Genomic DNA, 27812 nt, shown 5'->3' with positions numbered 1-27812 from the left:
TATAGGCACAGAGGCAAGAGGCGACCACACTGCCACTCTGTGATCAAGATGGATTGACTTTAGTCACGGGGTGGATTGTGGTGGTGCATTCATACCCCCCTTCTTCCCTGGGCCACTTGTTGATCTGGGCCGCCTGTTGATCTCAGAAATTTCCATGAAACCTCAGCCTTGGTGCACTGAGTCTGGCAGTTGAGCGCTCCTTGACTGTATCAGAAACTCTGCACAGCTGAGGCTGGGAACATCCTCCTACTGTCTGGCCCGGGTGTCCAGCAGAACAACACCGAAACCTTGAGAATTCTTTAGTAATTACCACCTGGGACTGTGGCCAGGATGGAAATTTACAGATGACTAAAGCCAACCATCTTGCGAACCTATAAACGGTGGTCCTAAGTGAGGCCCTTTGAGCTCTCCTGGACCACAGCGGCTGCACCCAGCATCTCCCTCTGAGTGGGAGCCTCTCAGAGCTTGCGATCTTTCAGGCTGCGATATTCGGAGGACCACTGGGTCCTGGGTGAGTCCCTTTCGAAGCTCAACCCTTCGCCCGTTGAGGGAATGCCTAGCCATTCGACGTGAATATTTCTTCACTGAAATCGAGGGGAATTTTTAACAGGTATACCTTCTGTATATTTTTATATATATATATGTTTCTCTGTGTGTGTGAACTAATAGTAAGCATAATCTGTAATTAAGTTGTGATTGTAGTAGACTTACTAACCTACTTTGCAAATATTGAATAGTTAATGATTAGGCGTTACTAAAGTTTGTTAATGATTAGTTGATAACTAAGTGTTGCTAAATTGTGAATGAAACCTAGACTGTCCCTGAAATATAAACCCTTAGATGATTTTCCCTTGTATGTTTCACCCATGTAATAAGTAATAGAGTGAACCTTGCCATCGAATTCTATTAGGTTGCACCTTTATAAATCTCTATTAAAATCACTTTCTGCTAATTTCTTTGACGGTGATTCTTTAAGCGGCCTCTAAACCACTCTCTCGCAACAGATATTTTCACCTAGATCACAATATCCCAAATTTGCTCAGGAAAATACTGTATGCAACAGTTGAGATAACACTAAATTCAACAGACATGACATCAAGTGCTTCTTCTCCAGCTATAAAGCTGTTATCTTGCCAAAGAAAATTGTTGGCTTTGATACTATTTGTTCTTGACAATTCTGCACTGTCTATTGATTATGTCCCTGTGGTTACATATGCTTTACCTGATTATTTATTTCAATGTTTTTCTAGGAATTAAAAATTACTTGTCTGTCTTGCCTCTCCTCTGCTTTCCTTCTTCAGAACCATTCGAGTCCCTGGTACCCATTATAGCTGGTAAGTTGCTATGAGCACAAAGGTTGCCAAAATCAAGTGTTCTAGTAAAGAACGTAAGTCATAAGGGAAAAAAAAAAACAAAACCAAAACCCACAAATCACCACTTTTTATGCTTCTTGGTACTACACAGATCTTGTAATGTTTAGGACACCCATTCATGATTTTAATTGCTTTGGATTCACAATCTTAATAATAATATTTATTTAATTAATCCTATTCATATTAATTTTTTATCAAATGACAATGTTCTTTTATTCTAGGATCGACCAAGATCCAACTGACACAAACGCAAGTCATTGTGATTATAATGAAATCACAGTTGTTGTTCTTGCACCTATCTGAGGAACTCTCATATTTCTGGAAACGGGAAACAGTAAAAAAGTCCTGAGCACTTTGTTTGTCTACTTTCGGGACTCAGCAGAACTAACTGGGCTGCAGATGATTTCAAGAAAAAGTGATTTTCAGCCAATGAACTACTCAGTGAATGTCTGGGGCAGCCAATCTATTCACTGCTGTATTTGACACAATAGATAAACTGTCTCTTTTAGATATGAAGAGTAGAAGAATTATCCATGCCTTTGCTAGCTCCAGATCAAACCATTGTATTGTAGTCAGCCTTGGCTCTCCCATGAAAACCTCTAGGATCTGGCAGCATTGATTAGAAGCTAGAAACAGAATATTTATTAGTTAACTGACTGAGCATGTTATACAGACCTGTTCCCTAATGGCATGAATTGCTGTGTTTTTATCTTACTGCCAAATTGTTGTGAGTAATCAGTAACCTTTATGGTTCAAGCATAAGTACCTGAGACACACATGCACCTTCCTATATGATTGAGATGGTCTCTATATTTACGTGCGGTTATTGAAAATGGAAGATATTATCATATTTTCTCACCCAAGCTGACTTGAAAGAACCAGAGTTCATATGTACATGCCCTGAGAGTCAAATCCAGTAGATTAATCCAGGCTTTCTGAGGAAGGACAGGAAAGCTGTTTACAATTTTTTAGATTTTTTTTGAAAGGTTATTATTTTTTGTCATTTAACACTGTACTTAGGGAAAGACCAATTCCGCCCTCTTTCAAACCACCTGCTACTCATCATCTTATTCCTTGGTGTCCAAAATCTACTGCTCCTGAGAAATAACCATTTTTTCAGGCCAGAAATAACTATGGAAGTGTGGGAAAAAAAAAAAAAAGATCAAAGGGACTTAAATATACTTCCCATAATAATGCCTGTATTTATATAGCACATTTCATCCTGAAGGAAAAACAGCAAGGGCTTGTCTTTATACTTCACAGATTTTTTGTTGTTTTTCAAATTCATCAAAATTAAAACCCCTAGATTTATCAGTGCTGGAATATGGAAAATGAGGTCTCATTGGCTTATGATTTTCATAAGCTAAATCAATCGCGTCTCCTCAAATCTGCCTGTAATTCAGCTGGTCGTTGCTTTTTGCCCCTAACTCATCAAGGAGCTCCGCCTTTCCAAAAGGGGCAAGAGACATATATCTTTTGCCTCTCTGAGGAGCTCTTCTTAAATTACTGCCAGAACTGTCACCTTGGCAGACGTACAAGCAGCAAAATCATCCATAAACCCCTCCACTTCAGTCCAGGTAACACGCCTGCAGGCGTTCTGATCACAGACCGTAGACCTAGGCAGAACTCAGCGATGCTCTGTAACCCCGCAGCTATAAATACAAAACCTGAGAAACGTACACTCACCAATTTCTCTGGAGATCTGAGTGAACGCCTCCACACCGCTCTCTCCATAGTTGCCTTCGGAAGCCAGCGTCGACACGTAGTTCCACCCAAGGGCTGTCACAATGTCAACCATGGCCTGTGCTTGGTAGGAGTCCGGTGGGACCACTCGAGAGAAGAAGTCATACCTGGTGTTATCGCTCAGTTCTGGAGCCGTAGATGCATAGCTGATTTGAGGTATCTGCAAATAGAATGACAAGTCATTCAAGCCAATCTAATACCATTTATACTGTATACTTGTATGTTTGAAAGGCTTAAAATAGATTATGCACAAGCAGAACTGAATACCTTGTTTTAATTAAATCAACTGATCAGAAAGCATCTCAGATTTTGTAAAATGTCAGTCAGGTCTTATTGTATAACACTCTCACCAAGAAATAATGCATTCTGCTTTTCTCCAGGTGTCATGATTCTTGACATGCAAGTGTAATAACTTATTTTTTGATCCTGGCTCTGATAGGAACAGGTGAAGAAAAAAAGGAAGGAATTCTTACTATTACTACAGAAGATGAAAAGGTCAGTTTTGATGACTATGATTCTTAAAAATGCTGCACTGAAATTTGACGAATAAAATGTAGATTATTTCTATTTCATTGTTTTGTTTATTTATGTACATGCAAGTGTGCTTTCCCATTTTATTCCTATTTTTCAAGCTTTCTCTGTCATAGATTTTTCATTTTCCAGTTTTAATATGGTGTTGTGCATGATTTAAGAATATGGAGACTACCTAGTTAATACCAGAAGCTATCATCTGATGAAAAAACATCGAAAAAACCCAGAAATTATCTATATAAAATATACATATAGCGAAGAAGAAAGGTTACAAGGATGGCAATCTTAGAAGAAACCACCACAATATTCTCTGTAGAAACAAAAAACAACAACAAAAAAAAAACACTAAATCACTGAAATACATTTTTTAAATAAATTACTATTTTCATAGGAAAAAAAAATCTAGGGTGATTTTCTATTAATTCTTATCTTAACTAAATGGTTTAGCAATGTCCAGAAGAAGCTGTCTGTAAGCAATATTCTGAAGATATTTTGATGGAAGAAGGTTTAATTAATATTTATGATAACAAAACGGAATGTTTTTCTTATTTAAAATGGTAAAACTGATGAAATGGTCACTAGCTTGAAATGAAAGATATTCCAAATATTACATTGCATTTTTAATCTATATTAATAACAGGTGCTTAATTCACATCTTACAAAACATAAAATAGTCTTCAAGAAAGCAATCTGAACAGAGTTCCTAAATTGATTCTTCTGAGAACCAAATTTAGCAGCCCCAGATAACAGGTGATCTGGTAAATGTTCACTGTCGTATTAGATACTATAGTAGACGGTTTCAGTGCAACCCTTAGGTCCCATACAGTGCTTCCTCAGCAGCACAAACTAAAAAAGGGATCTGAGGGAAATACAAGGGATTCAAGGAGTCTGGTCATTAACCATACCTGCAAAGACAGTGTAGACTCCTACAACCTGAAAAAAACTGTTTAAAGCCTAAGCGATGGCAAAATCATTTCTCAGTCAGAAGCAAGCAAAATAAACTCTTATGTATCTTGGCTATTCTCTTCTTTAAGAAATTTTCTACTCATGGAAACGCCTCAGAATAAATAATCTGAAATGTTGTAATAATAACAACCAGAGAGAACAGAGAAAAAGGAAAGGGAGGATCACAGAAAAAGTCAGCTAAAGGTTATTTCTCATGGAAATCAGTATTCCTAACACAGCAAAGATCCACTAAGTAAAAATAAAGGATAAATTGTCCTTACAAAACTTGCCTTGTATAAATTCCCTTTCTTTCAGAAAATGTTTGAAACACCTTTGTCTCTTTACAGACAAGAGATTTTGGCCTGTAATAACAAAATTATGTGCATTTAGAGCACATATCATTCCCTTTCTAAGTTTGCCTCTGTTACTCTCTAAACCAGCATCTTTTTCCAGATGGAAGAAAATAAAGACAGCCTCTGTGATTTTACTCCTTTGTGTGCCATTTCACAAATACTATGGCATTGTTGCTTTGCTGAAAGTTATTTCATCAATAATGTTCATAAAATCAACACCAGTAAGAGATCTTTTAGATGGATACTTTATCACCGAAAATCTTGAAGTCTAGACCACAGAGTTATATCCATTAACTTTCTCAGTTCCTGTTTCTCTTCAGGCATGAGATGAATAACAAATCCTAGATACATGTTTGTAGGAGAGCCGTTGGTACAACACAGCAATGAGATGTTTCAGATCAATAGAGATATTTTATGTACTATGAATATCACTTATTTAGAGCCTTGGAAAATGCAGAGAAAAAGTACTTTCCTACTTTTCAGCTCTTTGTAGTTCAGCTTATTCCCTACAGTTATTTCTAATAACAATGTAAGAAAACAGAAGGTAAATACAGTCCAAACCCAATACCCTGAAATCATTTGGTATACCTAGTAGGCTTAAATCACCACTCTTTTATAACTTCTGCCAACTTTTCACTAGCATGAAAGAACAATATGCCATGTAAAACCAGGCAGAAAGACGTTCTCTAAATAGCAAACCATCCCTAAGTTTTGAGAAAAATGGTTCATGCAACAGAATATGTAGTTATTTTCCTTATTTCTTTTTGTGTACATACCTCATGGTTATGGACCACACTTTACATTCAAGAATTTTCCCCCCAAAACTGCGTATCTCCCACCCAGAAATACCTCATGGATTTCTTTCAGTGAAAGCATTTTATGCAAAAGTAAACAGAAACTTCCTTCCTTGTCTGCTTTTAAATGTACATTTGTATACAGGGCGGCACTGAAAAATAGCTTTAAAATTTGAGGATTTGGGGTATGTTCCAATAGTTACACTATTACTGAAAAGACTTGGAAGAAATTGTTTGCCATGAGGACAAATTGTTAGGATTTAGTGGTTCAATAATCCATGAATGAAAAATATATACATTAAAATGTAACAACTCTAGTTATGGACTCTAGGTTTAATAAACCATTTTACATGTCCCCAAGTACATTTTACAAGATAGAGCATAATGCTGCCTAAGCAAGGGAACTGTTATGCTCTATCAATTCAGTAATATGTGTTTTTAAAACTCCCTAAATACAGACTGTATTTATACTTTAAGTTCCACCGGCCCCTTGAGACATAAATTTGCATTTTGAAAAAGACCTGTAAAGGGATTTTATATTTCTCATTCTAGATTTCTCAATCTAAATTTTCAAAATTAAATACCATATGTGTAACATTTACATTGTACTTAAGTGCTATATAGCACTGTTAATAGCGTACTACCTTTTCTTTGGGGGAAAAAAAGGAAAAAAACATTTGAATCGGTTTTCACATAAGAGCTGTCACATTCACTGACAATGGCTAAAAGCATTCATGTTTGAATGTTCATTGATATATTTTTTTTCTATTCCTTCCTACCCTATGGTTTGACCGCTGCCTCCCATTAACCTGTAATCTGCTGATAAATTCTCAACTTCTAGTGAGTGACTCTTTGAAATTATTATACACAGAAATTCATAGAAGCCTTATTTTAATTATTTTTTTAAACTTGAGGTATCTATTAAATGTTTGAAAACAAACATTTATAGTGTGGTGCTTTGAAACCATATCCAGCTTTACTTATGTATTGGCCTTAATCCTGGTGCATACTAAACTACTGCTGAAACTACCAGCAATCCTTCAGTCCTTTAATCTAAGTCAGTGGTGCCTTCATCTCATTCTACTATCCAGTCACTGGCATCAGAAAATGATTCTGCATGCTTAAAAAAATAAAACAGTTTGGAACAAAAAGAAAAAAGAAAAAGAAAACAATTGCTGAGAACTAAATAGACAGGCTAAGCCTTCAAGATACATTCAAGCCAAAATCAGCAGTCAAGAATAGTCTCTGTTTTTTCTGGATTTTTTTGTATACATCTCCAAGCTGATTTAAAATCTGTCTCTAAAGATCTCCCCTTCCCAGAGGATTACAGAAGATGGAGCAGTTACTTTCAGAACTAACCATCCACAAAACGTGACTGTGGCAGCACTTCAAAGGGGGAACAACACCTGTACGAGATATCCACCAAGCATACTGCAGAACAGACTTCCACTCCCTGACGGAGAAGGTGGGGACAACTTCAGAAGTGCCAAAGGTAGCTAATATAACTTTTCATTTATTTCAGCCAAATGGTAAACCACTGTGAGTCCCCTGTACACTGAAAATAAAAGCCACCCACCACTCCCGAATCTAGGACTATTCCTAGGGAAGCATTACCCTGGATCTGTTTGGCGAGTCTAGTGCTGGGATCCAAACCCAAAAACATAGAGGTGTTGTAGTGAGCACAGCAGAGCAAACTACGTGACCTAGGTTTGCCCTTCCAGTAAAGTGTCTTCACCACAGCAGACAGCTCTTAGTATGCCTTCTTTTCAATGACATGCTCTCCAAGTTTTGGACAGAAGTTCACTGGAACCTTTTTTATTGAGCTTTCAAATCCATCTGCATGCTGCATTTGTCAATGTAAAGTATCAGCTGGCCATTTCAAATGCCATCTTCCTTTATATAGCCTTTCAGCTGAAAGCACAATTTGGGAGCAGAGTAGCAAACAGTGAAATGAGCTAAGCTTATACGAAAAAAGACCTGAGAAAGGAATCACCAGTAATTTTGAACATTACTGATTATGAGTTACAGCAGTAACTGTGCTGTACAGTCACCCAGCATAATAGGCTTAAATCACTCACATCTTCTGTTTCACTACCCACTCAGTCCTATCAGGACTAACTTTAACATATCAACTAGCATTTTATTTCCCTTTGCCATTCTCTCATCACTGAGCAGTCATTTTTTTGAGGAATATTAGCAATAGCACATTAAAAATAGTAATAATTGTAGCTAACAAATTGAAGTCAATAAACTTTAGGCTAGTGATTGCTCAATATCAACTGGCATTTTACCACCAACTAATAAAGCTTGCAAAGGAGTAAAAGTGCTTGAAATAAAATTTGACTGTGGAAACACGTTTTCAACTTGGTGATTTTTTTGAATTTTAAATGTCTATCATTAATCATTAATGGCCCTGTCTTTTCAAGATTTTTATTCCCCCTCCTGTACAGCAAGAAAGAGTTCTTTATGAGTATAAAAAAAATGAATCCTCAGGGCCTAGATATTGAACAGCTGCTGGATGAGAGTTGAGGTCACTATATTTTAGCTATTAGTCACCTTTGTAAATTGCCATCAGCCAGAGCATCATCTTAGCCTGCTTTCACTTCTGAAAAATGTGTCAGCCTGCAGTACAGTAATGCTAAAGTCATTCAGGGTAGACATTCAAGATTCAAAAGAGTTTGATGAGGCTTAACAACATCTTACACTATACAAAACAAGATTAAAAATCTTTTTTGTTACTAACCGGAGGAGGTGAAACGCACCCTGAAACAGCCCATTTCTCTCCACTTTCTATAAAGGGAGCCTGGGAGATTAATTCAACTTTTATACACACTATGTAGAACAATACTGTAAACAGCTACATGTCTTCTGCTGAATCTCACAATCCTACTCATTTTGGCTACACATGACTATTAAGACATCTGCACACAGCTAATGATCAACTTCCTTCTGCAGTGTCATCTTTCCATCTATGACAAAAACTGAATGGGTCACCCATGCCATCATTAGGGACCTCATTTCACTAATTTTCAGAATAAACCAACATTAAATCATCCTGGGAAGATATAACTCATTAAGACTCAGTAATGCCTTTGGAGATGTGAGATGCCCCATTCAATGCTCAGAACAGCTGAGCAGGGTGACACCTTGCCAACTCCACCAGCTACAAACCACCTCTGCTAGAGCAGATGTTGTCAAAAAGTTTCAGCATATGAAGTTTTCTGATTCAGCCTCTTTCCATGGATTTTACCATGAGGAGGAGCGATAAGTTTTCCCAGTAGATGTATATATGTATTCACTTATATTTATAAACATGTGTAATTCTAAACTGTATTTATTTAGACGTATACGCTTAATGCTCTCTCTCTATCTTAAGGACACTCAACCACAGTATTTATCGTGTGTCCAGCAATGCATCTTGTTCAGGAATTACCACAGATTTCCACCCCCCCAAAAAAATATGTTCATATCAGCTAGAGCAAAAGCAAGAAAAAACAGGTATGCTTTTCACCTAGATGAATGCAATTTAAAATATATTTTGTTCAAAAAAGTTTAGTAGAATTTAAAAGCTTTGGAAAGGGAAAGAACAAAAATATAAGCTAAAAGCTGCTGTTGGCTGATTTCACTTGGAAGGTAGGAATTTTTTTAAGTTCATTTGAATTACTTCAAGTCATTCTATTTGCAGTAAATATCATAGCAGTTCCTGTCAAGGCTGCTTGCAATTCACACACCTAATGAGGAGGAGCTAATGATAAGGTAGTTTCAAATCCTTTGAAAGTTCCCTATACATTTCTATAGGTTTTGTGCAGAGATATGGTCTTTGTGATAAAATGCAACATAGCTGTTGCTATTTTTTCCCCCAAATACAGGGACAGAAGTGATCCATCACATCTAAATATTTCTGAGCTGGGATGGGTAAATTATTTTACTCTTTCTTTTCACTTCCTATTACTCTTCCACCGGCTTTACTTTATTTCTGTTGCCATCAGTTACCTTCTGAAGACATATTCCTGAGCAGAATATATCTCCAATGAGCTGCACTGATCTTTTCATGAGAAAAGGACATAGCTGAGAATCAATGCAGCACAGTTTGTTGCCAACAAGGTTATTTCTGTAAGCATCATAGGTTGGTCTGGTATGTGAAAAATTACAGAGGCAGATGCAATTGCTAGCCCAGTGGAAATACAGGGATAAAATCAAACCTGCAAATCCTTTTTTATTACTGATTTTCTCTTTTTTTCCTCAACTACAACCATAGTAATTATCTATCACACCTATTTCTGAGGTTATCTCTGGCGGTCAAATGGACTAGCAACTACGGTATTCTAAATAAACTGAATTACCCTAAAGAAAGTAATTTGTTATAGTTAATGCATGTAATTGTATAGTATCAGATTATGGGATGAAAAAAATATTAACACTCCATTACATTGCATCCTATTCCCACAAGCCAGAAAATATCTTTCATAAAGTCTAACAAGACGTTCTATAGCAAGTGTATTTCAGTTTGTCACCTGCTGTGCTGCCCTGGTAGAGCAGGATGCGACAAAGGAGGAATATGTATAATAATAGAAAGTGTTCGAATTTGAGAAGTAGTTTCCTTCCAGTGGGTTGAAGTAGGTCAGGGACTCATTACAAGTCATTACTTTTAATTACACACAAGGGATACTATAAAAGAAAAAATAAATAATAATAATGTGATATCACAATCTCAAATCCCATAATAGATGCAGCATCTACAAAACAAATTCACCACTCTGGGAAGTAAGGGTCTCTGTGCTGTGTGATGCACTTCAGGGCAAAAACATTAAAAGGATATTTATGCATCACGAACATTTTTACAGCTGAAGCACATCTTGGCACACTGTGCATTGCTGTGTAACTCCAGGAGGATAAGAATCCATCTAAGGACAGCTTGAACTGTCATCAATGTTCTGTGCAAGAGAGTCTATTGATAAATGTTTGACAATGGCATTTTCTCAGTAAGGGAGCTCTATTCTGGTATTTCCACATCATTTTAAATCCTGGGGTTTGCATCTCTGAAAACCAACTACGTTAAGCGGTTGCACATTAAATTATCCACCATCTGTAGGCAGCCTCTTTCTAAATATTTTAAACCCAGCTGAGGTCCAGGCACTGAATGATAAACTGCAGAAGCAGCAGATCAAATAAGTAATATTCATACGGAGATCAAATCACAAGGAGGGGCGGTGGGGAGGACCTTGAGCTTGGGAATGGCTGTTAGTGCTTTCTTCACAGTTTCTTATGTTCTCCAATCATCAGATCAAATGGGAAGCCAAGGATAGTCAAGTAGCTTTAGGGACTTTTTTAACTATTAAAATTCCTTTTCCACTGTTGGGGAAAGCCATACTTAGTTATGTGTATTAGTATGTTAGACTTCTGTCAATCTCTGCTGAGCACAGTGTGAACTCCGATATTTCAAAGCTTTTTTAGCCCTACTTTCCTCATTAGAGCTTGTCACGTCAGTGTCTGGAACTCTTTTGATGAGTTTGAGAAAAATATACAAAGACGTGCATTACTTTTGGTCTGAACTAATGAAGCCAACTTTTTACTATTATTCAGTAGTAATAAATTTACCTAGTAGTTCATAAAGTATTCCTCAGTCCAAATCGGGTTTCCTTTACATTCATTTACTAATTAGTATCACAGACAGTACAGCAGGCACCTTCAGAGACTCACCTATGGGGACACGCAGTTGTCCACAGGAATTTTTCTGATTACAGAGACCATCGCTATGGAAGAAGAGGGTGCTCTCAGCAGGATGCAAGATGGGTGCTCTGCTTAATGGACAATTCTGATCTTTGCATTCACTTTTTAATACTGGAAGGCCACTTCAGCTTACACCACTGGCTTAGCAATAGTACTACCCTTTTGCTACCCGTGCTGCCAGCTTAACATCATGAGATACAAGTAACTGAAAAATATCAGGAGGAGGGAAAGCAAATTTTGTATTGTTCATAGCTCTCTCCACAGTTGTGGTCAGCGTGAAGATATGTAAATGGGGCTCAGCTGGCCAGACACATATGTCCAGTGCTTTAGCAGGTGCTTTCACATGTTCTGGGGTATGCTGCCTACACTTCGGCTATGGCCCCAGAAAGCCCAGCTTTCAGGTAATGTGTCTGCCCCATGCTAATGACTTGAATACCTCATATCAGGGTGCGTTAAGGGAATCCCTATGATTCACCACAGCGAGAGATTCCTTCTGCAGCATAGGCAGTTCATATGGGATTTAAAAGCATGATTTAAATCCATATGTTACGGACTTGGAAGAAGAGAAATGAAATGTGTCCCTTTTTTTTGTGCTCAAATTATTTTTCTTCATTTCTTAAAACAATCAGGCTTGGCAGTTAAACAATTTTACCTTGAGTTTTTAACCTTAAAATTTATCAGAAAATAACATTAGCCAGTCCCAAGCCATTTCCAAAAAGTTAAATGTTTCCTGTATTACCACAGTAAGATGCTAAGTCCAGTTGCTACTGGTAGAAAAGTTGAAGAAAAAAGGAAAACATTTCCAATCAAAAGATTGGAAGTTATCTATGAATTAAGCTCTGAGGCCCATGGGAGCCTTCCTTTCTATTCAGAATGTACTTTATTTTAAAAATAGTAGGGTGGCTGTGGAAAAAAGGCATCCTCCTCCGCATGGTTCCTGAACACCATAGAGCAATGTCTTTTCTTTTCCATCATTTCTGATTTCTGACTTAAACAGTATGGTTTATCACTACATCGATCCATGGATTATGGCAAGCAGAGAGATGAAAATCCAGGCAACCGAAGTGAGAGCACAACAGTGTATATACAAAGTAGGACTACATTGCCACTGGTCTGAAGACTCTCTGCAACAGTTCCTACAGAATTTTGGAAATTTGTGAAAACCTAGATATTTAAAATCCATGAACTGGACAGGTGCATTGGAAATGAAAAATTCACTGGAGGATGGCGGGGGGAAGGAGGGAACAAAACAAAACAAAAATACTGATTACATAAATTAATTACGTGATCAAAGTGATTTCAAATAAAAGGAATAACCTAGTGTTTTATTTCTTTGTGTCTAACAGCATTGGAGTCTGGAATCCTCAAAAGTACAACCTGGCTGCCAATGGGCTAATCCTACTTGGCCCTTTAGAAAATTCTAAGCTTCTAACATAAAAAAGCGGGTGTAAGTGCATTATCTACCATTTGGGGATTGTTCACAGACTGAAAAAAAGAAGCCTCGTAATATGGGGTAAAAAGTACATTGTACAAAGTACAAAAGTACACCTTGTCCCCTCCCTCTACCAAAAAACCTATATTGAAACCTGCATGTCCAAGCATATACAGCAACTTAGTACCCACCATATCCATCAAGGCATTTTGCAGATAGTCTTTGGGACCAGAAGTACATGGTGCTTTGGAGACTCCTCCACAGCCAAAAAGTCAGAACAGCACCGTGGTCAGAGTCTTTCTAATTGGATAGTAAGACCAAAGAACACTGAAAATTAGAGCTTAAGGGGAAAAAAATAGCACTTTAGATAGACTCCATAAAATACCCATAATAATACATGGTACCAAACAGAAGGGAAAACAATCAGCTTTCACAAATACCAGTGTTTCATAAATTTTGTCATTCAGATAGGACAGGTACAGCATTACAAACCATACTCAACACACACAAACAAACCACAACACAAGGAGGTTTTCCCATGGTCAGGCATATCAGAGATACCCTTGAAGTCTAAACTCATCCATCACTTGTTTTGACCCTCCCAGCAGTCATGAGTAAAGTTTCCAAAAAGGAATAAGATTGCCTTGAAAGTCAGAAATTACAAAAGAAATTATTCCATTTCTATATAAAAATATTTTTATGTACGTATGTATAAAACATGTACACATATGCACACACACATTCCATGTATTGGGCCCTTTTTCTTTCCTTTCTGACAGTGGTTAGTGGTTTATACTTTCCCACTGGGGAGGCTATCCAAATTTTGTTTCTAAGCTGATATTGTTACTGACTCAAATTAAACAAGAAGATGAACTTTAAGAAAAGCACAACCTGAAGGGAATAAGATAACTTGAAGAAACAGAGAGATCTTGCAGAGGTTTCCTACCTGTACAGCAGTATACTCTTAGCTTCTCCATTTAATGGAGAGAATTAGAATATTGGGGAAAGCTTTCTAAAAATAGTTCAATGATATTTCCTATTGAACTGTTCCCTATTCCCTATACATATAGATAGGTACTTTTCCCTGACATTTTTCCCTTTCTTTCTATAACTAATACTTACTTTTCTTCCTCAGACATTTCAACAACTTATAGTTCCCTCCTAATATTTTCTTGATGTTTTCTCTCTTTCCTCTATGTGAACATCTCCTTCTTCCCAGATATCCCTTTTCCTTCACACCTGGTTTCCCTACCTCTTCTCACTCCCTCCTCCTTTCTCAGCCACAACTTGCCTGAAGTGAGAAGGAAGAGTGGACAGTGATTAGTTTCTGAAGAGCTGATTCTCAGTTCCAGCTCTGCTTCTCCCCTTTGGCAGCCTACGGTTCAGAGATACTCAGTGTTTCCACTTGGCCCAGCAGAAAGAGCAAAGGAGAACTCCTCTCCTGTGAAATAAGCCTGGACAGGGTCACTCCCCACTCTCGTTTACTGAGTAAGGCTTCCTTCCCCATAACAGGCATTTTTTCTCTCTGACTGCATTGGGAACATATCCACAAAGTCAGCAAAAGCAATATTTGATCTAGGAAAAAAGCTTATATTGGATAAGCATTTCACATCATTTCTGCAAATTCTCCTTTTCCCTATATGTATTCATTGCAATTTAAGTATAAATCAGTTTACTGTTATCACCACCATACAGCCTTGTTTGAGTGCTAGCCTTAGACTTCCAGGCTAGTGTGATGGAGATTTCCTCCCTAGCGGTGACTCTCAATATCTCTAAGTCCAAATACAGATGATATATAAGTCCTTTTGAAGGTTCTTAAAAGTCCTCCTCAGTTAGCTCGATCCTGTAAGTCTGGCCCCACCATGAATGCCTGCTTCAGCAGCTCAGCAAGATACTGAAAGAAGAGGGTGTGAGGAGCTTTCAATAAACTCAAAAAGCTCCACCACTCGTTTTTTCCCATTTCAGCAATCCCAGCAACACCCCATATTTCTGCCAGGATGTCAATAGTCAGAGGCAGGGCTTGCTGACAACCACTTCACGCTGCCCTGTGAAGCGGCTCCCCTGCCTGCCTTCACGCCTGGCTACCAGCGCACCCTTGCCACGCAGCACAGGCAGCGCTTCAGCAGGCAGCCAAGGCCCTGGGGCTCCATACAAACCTTTGCTTCCACCTAAAGGGGGTGAAAATGCTCATGTCAGCCTGCGACATATTTCATGGAATTCAGTGTCTTTATTTGGGTAGAACAAGAAACCAATTGGTCCTGTTCTGACCAAATATTGGGAATCTCTATATGCTTAGACTGCTGAAAATGTTTCCTTGCAAAACACCTTTCTTGATGCAAAACACCTTTCTTGATGCAAAACACCTGTGTTTCAGCTTGAATACAGATGATCTTAAGAGAACCCCACATTTACCAGACAGTGTTTCAATCTGCAGCTACTATAGGCAGCGCAGAGGTGTACTGATCAGCAGTCTTTGGAAATCTCCTTTTGTATACTGTGCAGAAATGATTTGTATTAGGAACTAGAGTACCACTGTACCACTTCTGAATACTATAGCAGCTTTTGATGAGTGAACATCTTTTATTTTGAAATTGTCCTCCCTCAGTCTGTTGCTGCATATGTTAAAAGACCCCATCAAAAGCAAAATTACACTAAACTTAATTTAAAAGTGTCAAGTGCATTGAATAAACATTGGAGACATCAAAAGCCTGAGTGGATGCTCCTGATAACAAGTGGTGTGGGAATGCCAGCCTGTGCTGAGCCTGATACAATTCCATTTCTATCTACTTATTGAAATTGGTTCACAAATGTATTTCTGCATATCAGTGTCACCTATCCACTTCCAGGCACTGGAAGAGTTGGTTTAAAATTGCCAACTGAAGGAAATGAACATATTTTTCCATGTAATATCAATGTCATCTACATCTCTTTCAAAAAAAAAAAAAAACACAACCAACCCACACAACTTCGAAGCATTTGTTTTTGGTGTCTTTAGTCTGTCTTCTCTTTCACAGTTTGTAGATCTTACTTTTTAATCATAAAGGCAACAAAGCGCTGAGGTTTATTGGAAGAGAATTTGCAGGTTCTGTCTGGCACACGGGCTGCCTATGTAACATATGGTGAAGTTAAGCACCTTGGAAAGGCATTCACATGATACTTCCTGAGCTAGCCAGTAGGAAATACCAAGCAAGAAATGTGTCCAAGATCACATTTCTTTGGTGTAGGTGGAACCAAGACTGCAGTTAATAACCCAAAGCCATCTTCCTCACATAAGACTGGTTCACATCAGTTCTAAAAACATGTCTGGAGAAGAGGACAGTGTTGCCATCTCTATTTATTTTTTAAAGAAAAGCTAGTTGCTACAGAGCCCAGGTTTATCCGCTTGCATCTTCACTCTTAGATGGGAGCCCTCTTTTTGTGTAGGGCTGATGACCTCCCTCAAGTCCCTTTTCTCTAGATTAGAAACCAATACAGAAAGAGTTATAGCAGAAGCCAAAGCATGAAACATGGCTCTTATGTCACCTTCAGCATGCATACAGCCTGGACCAGATCTCTCAAGGGATTGCTTTAATACTGGCCAGACTGAGATGGGGAGGACCCTGCAGGACCCTGCTGGAGAATGAACAAGTGCAGCAGACATAATTGCACAGCTCTGCAATATATCTGAGCTGGGGCAGGTCCCAGGATCTGGTCTTCACTTCTTGACGTACCTTTGACACTAAATAAAATGTTATTTGCCAAACATGTAGACTATAAGCTAACTGCCAAGGTGGCAGCCCTTGTGGGGAAATGCAGTCACAGAACTGTAAATGCTAAGAGAATTTTACTGGCCCAAATTAGACACCAGAAGTTTCACAGATCCAAGAACATCTTTACAGATGTCTGAGTGCCACTTTAGGTACGTAAGAGGGTTACGTAAGGTCTTACTTATTTTATCTGGGCTAGGTAGTCCAAATATAATTCTTCAGATTTATGAAAACAATTAAGGGGTCTGGTTGAATTATGCAGTTTCCAAACAAATCTGCAAATCTTCCATGCCAGATTTCCAAAGAATTGTAATTTCACTCCCTATTAGAATAAGAGAAATTTCTGCCTGACAGAATTCCCCATACAATTGAATGAAGTTATTTTCATTTTCTATACGTTTGTATGTCAATCAGTGTCTTATCTATTATTTCTGAGCATTTTTCCCTGCACACTTTATAATATATATCCTTTCCACTCACTTAATTTGGCTGAGTCAGCAATTAACAATATTTTACTCAAGAGAGAAAAATTTTGGCTTTATATACACAGGTGTCACAATAGTCAGACTCTAACAAAAAGAGCGGATGGTTTCAAATACACTTCACTTACAGAAAAGAGTTTTGTACAGAATATGTGAGAATAAAAACAGAGCTACCGTCAGTGCTTTTGCTGGTGGCCAATAGCCCTAGAGTCCCTCTACCACCTAGGGTGTCAAAGCAGAGGGCACCTTCAGAGGCCAGCTCACTCTTTGCACTGCCTGATGGACACAAGCCTCAGGGCTGGAGTCTTCGGAGCCCGCTCTGCCCTGCAGCCGACCGCAGAGCAAAACCTGTTTTTCAGATGGGCAGTTGGCTGCAGAAACCCGGGTCTTCACGTCAGGTGCTTTGCCTCGCTAGCCAAGAGATGGGGAACCATCGGTGAGAACAGAGCGTGGTTCCTCACCCCAGCACAGCCTCGCAGGAGGCAGAGCACGGCTGTAGTGCCACGACGGGCGGGAGCACAACGGCTCACCCCACTATAGCAGACGCAAAGGCTTTGCATTTTTCTTAGTACCCCCTTAGAAACCCCCCTCTGAGCTTCTGCAACTCAGGTGGGGTGCTAGCGCTGCTGCCCCTCCGTTCAGTCCCGTGGGATCACAGCCAGGGGCTGCACACAGAGAGAGGGAACCACAATACCGCACCAGGCTGTGCCAGAACACACGGAGCATGTCATGACTGCATCAACAGAAAGAAGCCAGTGTTTCTGGGACACTTCATTTACTTTCCTTCTAGTCAGGGATACATCAGTAAGTGCACAGGTAGTACCATCACTTGAAGACCTATAGATTAAGTTATAGGGGCACAAAAAGGCTCAGCAAATACTGGTAGCTGGCTAGACAGGAGATCATTTAAATCTTTGCACAAGAGCTAGGCCAGCCACATTATACCATCACTTTTTCCACATGGCAATTTTTATTTTCCCCCTCCCCCAGGACTGCACACTTCAAACCACAAACTACTGATATTATTAGTGGTATTTTCTCAACTTTTCATAAAAGCAAAGAAACAAACAGAAAAACCCTCTTCAGACCTCTGTTTCACAGTTTTGATGCATATGTGTCACACAATACAGGAAGTGCTACCTACCAAGAAGCCTTTCTGCATGGAAATTACTAGGTTGTCTCCATGCTACCATTTTACCATAGACTTTGGAAATCTCAGCTCTACAGAAGAAACTTCCAGAAAGATAATTCACAATCAGGTTCTCATGTGATGTGAGCATCAGCCTCATCTTACCATAATTCTTGAAGCTATAAAACAAAATAAATGCATATTTCCTTTGTTCCCTAAATTGGCTGCTCAGAAAATATGAGGCTCAAGTCCCAAACTCTTTAAGTTCACTATCCAAGTGCTTATTAAGGTCAAGGAAGCTTTTCACAGACATGGAATTTTACCTGAAAGCAGCAGTTGAAGAATCAGAATCAAACAGATTATCAGAAATGTGATCTTCTCACACACCTTTTTTAAAGCTTCTATATACACACCTACATATTCTCAAGAAATAAGAAGCACTTGAGATTCTTCTCACACTGCATCAATTTCCACATCTTACCTCACTTCAGCTCATACCTGCTGCAGAAATGAAATCTAAGAAAAAAAATTAACATGCTCAAACCTACCAGTTAATAATAAATTCCTGGTGTATATTCAGAACGGGTTAATTTGTTTTATCTGCTTAGAATGCAAAAAGCAGCAAGTTAAATACTGAACTCTCTCTCAGAATGTGAAAAATATATTATCCTTTTTATTGACTGTAAACATTCAATCTAAAGAACAGTTGGAAGGTAGAGTCTGGAATACCTGCTTTGATTAGTCAACAGATGCTCTACAAAGTCAAAACTTACTTATCCCTGAGTTTTCACTTTTATTGTTAACTCAAACAATAAGAAAATAGAAACCTAAGCTTTTTTTCCCCAACTGACTACATCAGCAGCAGCTCTCTCAAAACTATCTCTGCTCTAATACTTGATTATGTCTGCTTCAGGGAAAGTTTCCTGTATCACGGATAATTTCCACCTGCTTGTATGAGTCACCTGTTAGTACAGCTGCTTCTTAATGGTAGTGCCTTGCAGCTGAGATAAGAGTGAGTTCAACAACTAAAGATCAAGAGGTGATTTGATAGTCTGATACATTAGTTTCTTCCACTGACAGAAAACTTAATTCCTTATATAAATAAAATCATGACATGATCCAGTAGCTAAAACAAGAAAAGTAAAAAATTAGGACTAGAAATAAGATAAAGATATTTAATGCTGAAAGTAACAAATAACTGGAAAACTGTGCTGGACTCTACTTCCTGACATCTAGTGTAAGGTAGCGGAGTACAGAGCCCAGATTTCAGATCAGCAGACTTCAAATTCAGGAAACTGCTGGGTGTGATCCTATGGCAGCTCTGAAAAGTAAAGGAGTTCAGGGAAGTTTACGGGTCTTTCAGACAGCATCCTAGAAGTGCAAGAGCAGTCATTCCCAATATTCAGGAAGACCAGCAAACTTAGAAAATTTGCGTGACTGAAAATTATGGTGTAGAGACATTAAAAGGCAATATACAGGGAACAGGTACAGGAATTTAAAAACATTGCTTGGGCAGGCAGGGGCGGTGTCAGAAAAGCCAAAGCTCACCTGGAGGAGAAGGGACATCAAAAGCAGAAAAAAGAGCTTCTTCCAATACATTCATAGCAAAATGCTGAACAAGGACAATGTGGGCTCATTGCTGAATGGGGTGGGTGATTTAGTAACAGCAGACACAGATGAGGCAGAGATACTCAATGCCTTCTTTTCTTCAGTTTCCACCAATACGGTTTCTCAGGCCTCTCTGCTTAGTGAAAGGGTTCACAGAGGAAAACAACTTGCAGTAGATGAGAATCAAGTCAGGGATTACTGAAGATAAACCATCCTGTGCATGCCCATGGACACTGTTGGGCTGCAGCCAAAGGTTCTGAGAGAACTGGCCAATATCCTTGCAAGATCATTCTCTATCACCTTTGAAAGGTCATGGAGACTGGGAGAGGTGCCCCATGACAGGAAGAAAACCAATGTTGCACCCCAGCTTCATAAAAGGTGAAGAGGGAAACTAGATCCAGATTGGCCTCACCTCACTCCCTGGAAAAATCATGGAGCGAGTCTTCTTGGAGCACATCTCTGGACACATGAAGAAGATGACTGGAAGCAGTCAGCATGGATTTACCAAGGGCAGATCATGCCTGGCCACCCTGATTGCTCTCTACAATATAGTGACTGGATCTGTGGTCAAGGAGAGAGCAGGGGATGCCATTTACCTTGACTTTAGCTTTCGACACTGTCTCCCACAGTATTCTTGTATCCAAGTTCCTTTACAATCTGGTGGTGAACAACTGGACAGGTAAAAATCCAGTGGGACGATCAGGACAGGGTCATGATTAAGGGGTCATACCCCATCTGGAGGCTAGTAACAAGTTGACTACCACAGGGGTCTATCCTGAGACCCATCCCGTTTAACATTTTTACCGGTGACCTGCAGGTCATTGAGATAATGGAGTGCACTTTCATCAAGTTTGCAGATTACACCAAACTGGGGGAAATAGCGGATATGCTGCAGGGCAGGGCTGTCGTATAAAGGGGCCTAGACAGGCTTGAGGAACAGGCCAACAGGATCCTCATGAAATTCAACAAGGACAAACGCAAATCCCTGCACCTAGGAAGGAAGAGGTCCTTGCAACAATAGAGGCTGGGAACTGATGAATGGGGAGCAGCTCTGCGGAAAAGGCCCTGGGGCTCTCGAAATCAGCAGCATGAGCCAGCAGTACCCTGGCAGCAAAGAGGACCAGCAGCATCCTGGGCTGTAGTAACAGGAGCAGTACATCAAGGAAAGGGATTATCACCCTCCACTCACCACTTGTTAGACCACATCTGGAATACTGTGCAAAGTTTTGGGTCCCCCAGTACAAGACAGATATGGATAAACCAGGCCAAGTTCAGCAAAGGGCCACCATGATGGTTGGGAGCTGAAGCTCTTGCCCTGCGAGGAGAGGCTGAGGGAGCTGGGATTGTTCAGCTTGGACCTTGGCTTGAGGGGAACTGAACAACAGTCCTCCAGCATCAGAAGATGCGGCCATGACTCCACAGCCATGCATGATGGCAGGGTGAAAGACAACAGGCAAAAGTTGAAACAAGAAAGGTTCGGACTGATATGAGGAGAAACTTTTTCACTGTAAGGACAGTCAGGCAGTGCAACAGGCTGCCCAGAGAGTCTCTTTCCATCCTTGGGGGTTTTCAAGACCCAACTGGATAGTCCTTCTCTATGTCCTGGCAGAGGAAAGTAAATATAACACAGTCATTGCAAACATGCAATATCCTAAACCTGTACAGATTTTGTTGCTACCTTAGGAATTGCAGCTGCACAATCAGGTGTTGGGATTACTTTCTCTAAGACTTCCCATGGGGAAAAGAAGGTATGTTAAATTTCATTCAGTAAATCATGAAAATTATAAAGGAGATTTACAAAATATTGCTGAACCTTAGAAAGCAAACAGATGTGAAAGATTTCATAGTACATAAAGAGACTTCCAACTGTATGGGCAAGAATAGCATGCTGCAACAGCACAAAAAGGGAAATTTGCATTGAACCAAGAAATAAACTCCCACAATTTCTTAAAATATGCATATACACACATGCACAGAGTATAGGAATAGTCCGCAGCAAGAACTGAGGTCCAGTTCCTGTCAGCAAGGGAATCTACTCCACTCTGCAGCAGCCCCAGTGGTGCCCCTCACTAGCAAAATGCAACATGTTGTTTATGTATTTGTAAAAAAAAAAAATTTAAAAAATTTGGAAGCACACATCAGTTCCATCAACCAGCTAAAAAGGTCAATTTCACATCAGCAAAGAAATGAAAAAACCTTATCTGTATTTCTATCCTTTCCACATCATTTTGAAGATGTTCTTTGTGAAAAATGTCCATCTCATCTAATCAATTTCTTTTTCTTAAATACCGCTATATTAAACAGCTCTTGGAAAATTTTATTAACTTTTATGAGCATTTACCTCTTCCTCCAGAATACATAGTTTCAGATTTATTTTGCTTTCCAACCTCAGCCTTTACAGCTACTGTTCCAGCACAAGTGCCACTTCAGTTCTAGCCTCCCCAACACAATGAGCCTTTGCTTGTGCTGTGTGTCCCAGACCACAATAAAGGCTCTGTGGCTAAGTCATTGCAAAAACAAATAAGGGCATTGGTTGCTAAGTCTTTCTGAAGGTAAGAAAGAACATTTACTTGTTATCATGCTTACCATCTATAAAGCAAGAATAATTTGTCATTAAGACATAATGCTCCCTTTGCCCATTATCCATCTTTCAAGAATGATAGAACTCCACATTACCAAAATGGTCTCAATTTTGTCCAAGGTAAAAACATTTTGAAATAAATACTTCAAGAAATCCTCAGTCTTTGTAATTAGAAATCAAATTTCTGTAATTTCTTTAATAAAGCAACATATTAAGTATGCTACAAATAAATCAAATAAATTACCATTTTTAATTAGGCATAACAAACAATTAAACAGATGACATTTAAAATTAATTTTCTCTACTGGAGGAAACATGATTTAAATCGGTGCTGAGCCCAGCACTGTCCTTGTGGATATTCCTTCAAATGCAGTGACATTCAAAACCATCATAACATTTTCAGAGACAAGTCTATTTCCATTTTTCAGTATTTGAGGTTTCACTTTTAAGCCAGGTTTTTTTCAGTTACCAAACTTTCCTAGAACTGCTTCACGTCTTAAAGTTGCTGCTCAGCTCCATAGTATGTAATTGCTGAACAGCTGCACAGTCATACCAACCACTGATAAAAAGACATTACAAACTTCTAAACAAATCAGATTTATAATGCATAATATTCAAGGCCGAAGAAAATCAGTAGTACTTCAAGGCAAACTTCTGAAAATAGGGCAAGAGCACCTTGGGAAAGATGATGGTATATACTGCGCAGCAATGAAAAGATGCAGCTGTCTAAAACATAACTCCCATACAGTACACTGAAAAGAGAATTACCTTACTTTTGACGGGATTTTGTCTCCCAAATTAAGCATTATCTACAGCTAACTGCTTCAAGGACTGGAGTAAAAACTCTTAGGAGTCCAGCCCAGCAAAGAGTAGGTACCTTTAGAAGGTACCCAATTCTGAGCACATGGGTTGTCTCCCTGACTTCATATATTTAAATACCTCAAAGATTTGCCCGTGAGATATTTAGGCAATCCAGAAGCCACAAAGGAGATGCTCGATTTCCTACTCTGAAAGCTTTTCCTTAATTCTTCATTTGTAATGGTGTAAGCAAAGAGTGAGTCTCTTGAAATCGGTGGAGTAAGGCACTGTAAACCCAGCCCGAAAGGAAATCTAACAGGTGCACCTTTCACTTGCAAGCTTTACTTAGTAATTGTCATCACATGCATACACATTTTCTGCAAAGCTTCAAATGCTAAAAACAAAGAAAAGACGTTTCATATTCTCTAAAAGGTGACAGACGAATTTTTAGAGACTGCAAAATACAATAGAACATTTCACCCAGAAGATCATTTTCAAGAAAAATAGGAAGCCCAAAATGACAACATGAATTTAATTTTTGTTCTGCTGCCTGAGAGAACTAAATGTAGAATAGTATCTTCCTGCTTGGACTGTATGTGTTATTCCCATCAGCAGAAATGAGTGCTATGTATGTGTATTGAGGGTAAAACAATTCTGGGTCTGTATATGCAATCTGGAGTGTGAGAGGGTAGCAGCGGATTTGCTCTAAATGAAAAGAAGTGGGAAGCTGAACTGGCCATTTTTGTAACTAGCACATCGCTAGAGATCTTAAATTGAAGAGGTAGTTGGAGAAAACTATTTGTGACATATGTTACATCAGTCAGTTTAAGACTATAGCTAGTCTGTTTTATATATATACATATATATAAATACATATATCCAAAAAATAGTACAAAAATAATAATTTTTTTTAAACATTAGAATTATGACATAAATAAGTCTTTGTGCTTGGGGAAAAGCCTCGGGGGAACAGTTCTACAGACAAGCCCCTGCAAGGAAAATGCTTCCAGGGAATGCGTCCCTAGACAAATCTCCTGCTAAGCAGAATGCCTCTGGCAAAATGCTTTTGGTAAAATGCTTCTGAAAGATGATGACTCTCTTGACAAAACCTGTGCTCTCTCTCTCTGAGAGTGCCCAAGCCAGGCTTTCATCACTGTGAGGAACAACCCATCAGTGGGATGAGCCCTGCTCCTCACTGTCTCTAACCAATAAAAATGAAAACTGGAACCAATTGCTGTCTGTATCCCAATGATTATAAAGCCAGAGATTTCCATAATCACAGTTATTACAAATATTCGTGTTTTGATTAGGTAACAGTGACAAATAACTGTCAGATGTAAGGGATTTATGTGTGATAGAGTTACTGAGAAATAATCATACTGTAGTTATGCAAATCAGCTCTCATCAACCAATCTGACTGCAAGGATTTGCATATGTGAGTACAAATGTGCAGTAATACATATATAACTTTGGGCTCTGACTGCCTGAGAGACTACTTCTCCTGTGGAGTACTTACTTATCTGAAAAATCCAGAAGTTACACTGGTACTGAAATTTTGTCTTGTTTTTCACATTCCTTGCATTATCTGCTACGCGAATCTCTCTTAAGATATTCTTGTGCCAAAGAAATTTTGAATTGTATACTCACAACAAACAAGATTACTGTAGTTTCCCTCTTCCTCACTAATCTTTATTCTCTCACTGTCCTCTTGCTGCAACTACATCCCTTGAAGGAAGATTTTTCAGACCCCATGGACACTACATAAGAGTGAAAAAGCAAAAAGTAGGAAGTCGCCATATTTACTATAACATAGAATAAGGACATCAGAGCACACATATAAATGTGCTCTACAGATATTCAGAAGATGTCATGGTTTAAGTAGATCAATCATGTTTCAGGCATACTGCTATAGCTAAAAAAAGGTAGCCATGCTTTTTGCATTAAATCCTTCAGGGCTAGAAAACAAACAGCAATCTTCAAGCTATAGCATCAATTTCCCCTATTTTGGATTGCTTACCTCTTCAGGTCACTATGGTATAAAGAGCATTGCAACAACATCAACACTAGCTTTTTGGCACTGCAGAAAAAGGGGGGAGTGGGGGAAAGAGTATAAATTTACAAAAGATTAAGCATTTTCAAGACTTTTCTACCTAAATAAGTTCTATTTCAGTTTATTGCTCAATCTGAATATATTTGATACACCTAATTTTCTGCACGTAAGTTTGAAAATGTTGATACAGGCTGATAGCCTGGAATATCTGGTCACATTGCAGTTCAGACTGTAGACCAGATCCTGTTCTCCTAAACCCTGCCTGAGCCAGAATGCAAGTGTACGAATTCCCCTTACACCTCCAACAGCAATCAAGCCCTCCGACCCGTGTGCATAATCCTTTAAATATATTTCTGCTTGGCCTAAATGTTCCTTTGGTGTCAAAAGTATGACTCCTGTAAGACCATATCTATAATGAAATCTATTTAATAATCTATTGTTAGTATTTCTAATGACTTTGGGAAAACTGCATTTATTCTTATAATACAAGGAACTTTGATTTGTATCATCAGATCTCACAAGTCATATTTCCTAGTATAACTACAAAGTATGTTGTTCTTACATGGGCCATTTAGATTAAAGAGCCAATTCCCACTTCTTATTTGCCTTTCTATATATATTGTGCTGTTCTTTTCTGTTGTCAGTGCATGAATGCAAGGAAGAAATTATATGCACAGAAATCTTTGCAAATAGAAATATCGTTGATGGCACTTGAAGATAATTACAAAAACCCTAAGGAAAGCTCTTTACAATACTAAAGACAATGAATACAACATTTTCAGACACATGCTTATTCAAATAATTTACAACTAGGTGCTGTCAGAGCTGGGTGGGAAAAGGTTTCTCTATCCCAACAATAATTTCAAGATTTCAAAATATTTTCTGTTCTGCATGAGGATGGAAACAAGACTTGCCCAACTTTTCCACCAGAAAAAAAGTGAATCAAAGTTTATCATATGAGGCATTTCTAAGAGGTGGAAAACCAAAGTTTAAATGTCTAACTAGGAACTGAAAAGTGATACACTGATATTTCAGTTGGGATTGGGGGCTATCTAGAAGATATATGTGTTTATAAGCACAGAAACTCCTAAATTGATCTGGAAAACCTTCCATGATCAGAGTTTTAGTAAAACTATACACTGCCATTAAAATGTTTGATCCAATAAGTCCTCATTTTCAAACAAAAAAGCCAATATTTATCACAAAATTCTAGACAAGCAGTAGTTGCTAGTATCCAAATGTTGATATAGTACTCATTTTATTTTTATGGGTTTTTTTATTATTATTCTGTTGCAAGTGAATCATTTGTCAATCAAAATAAAATTACAGTCAATTTCAGTCTATGGTGCTCACTCAAACCAGCTATCTAATTAGTCAACGTTATGACTCATAAACTAATGAGATCTCCCCTTTTGATTCTTTCAAAAAGGAATAGGGATTAACTCACTTGAGAAACTGTTTTCCCACTTTGAACATTAGACCATAGTAATAACGAGATCAAAAGCAATTTATTAAAAGGCTGTATTCCGTATGTTTTGTATAAACTTACCGCATGATATCCTACTAGGAAATTGTATGTTCTTATCTAATACTGGAAAAACATTCCAAAAATCACTTACAGAATGGCCCTTTCATTCATTTATTACATGTAAAGGTAATAAAAACTGCAGTTGTAGCCATGACAAAGGCTGACTTGCAGTGACAGCAAAGCTCTTTCTCACAAGACAGGGCTGAAAAAGTTACCATCGGCGTGCCTATATACCAAAAAAATAGTGGGGATAATATCAGCATGCATTGATTGCTTGACATCACCAGGTACTGCAAACAGATTTTAATTCATTTTTCATATCATTAAAAAGTGTCAGGAATGCCTGAGGCTTTCTGTGTTGTTTTGCTTTTTAGAGGAAGCTTTAAGCTTTTCAAATTAAGTATCCAGAATGTTAATGCATAGTTAATATTCTGAATCTCCTTCTTTACACTGATTTATTTTAATCTGCTCTTTTTTTGTTACAGAATGTAAGCCCACCCCCAGAATGACTAATTGAGGCACCGGTGTATATATATTTCTGATGCCTGTTGAACTTTAGTGTAATCAGTGTGACTAGGTTTAAACACATCTCGTACATTAAGGCGAGTGCCCTCGCCATTCAGCAGCAGGGCCCTGGCAGAGGAGAGGAGGTGTCAGATTCCCTGCCTTTCTAGCAGGGTGCGACCCAGGAAGGTAGCTCTTGCTCCTGGAAACCTATATTCATTTTGCATGACATTACCATTGGGGAAAAACTACATAAAAACAAGGGCATTGTCATGTAACTCATCTTAATTACAATCAGGTTGCCTTTGCCGTGGCTCTTTTTGTCCCGTGAAACTGGCACTCCTCATCGCACAGGCAAAGGACCACAGCCTGATGTGTTGTAATAGCTTTGCCCCACACCAGGGGTTTGGCCACACCCGAAGATGGGGGAAATGGGTGGATAGGTCCTGGCCAGCCTAAGGATGACTCGTGGTGTCCCTTTTCTC

The 27812-nt window shown here is 38.7% G+C and overlaps 1 protein-coding gene across 1 annotated transcript in view; it reads right to left on the bottom strand.

Moving 5' to 3' along the window:
* Positions 1 to 27812, bottom strand: part of GRM8 (glutamate metabotropic receptor 8) — a 376332-nt gene that overhangs the window by 303607 nt on the left and 44913 nt on the right. Inside the window, exon 3 of the mRNA XM_075146659.1 lies at positions 3060 to 3276. Coding sequence (XP_075002760.1) covers positions 3060 to 3276 — 217 coding nt within the window. The remainder of the gene's footprint in view (positions 1 to 3059; positions 3277 to 27812) is intronic.

The sequence above is a fragment of the Calonectris borealis genome, chromosome 1 (genome assembly GCF_964195595.1).
Source record: "Calonectris borealis chromosome 1, bCalBor7.hap1.2, whole genome shotgun sequence".
Lineage (NCBI taxonomy): Eukaryota > Metazoa > Chordata > Aves > Procellariiformes > Procellariidae > Calonectris > Calonectris borealis.
Note: the sequence above shows the minus strand (reverse complement) of the source record. Positions and strands in the feature narration are given on the sequence as shown.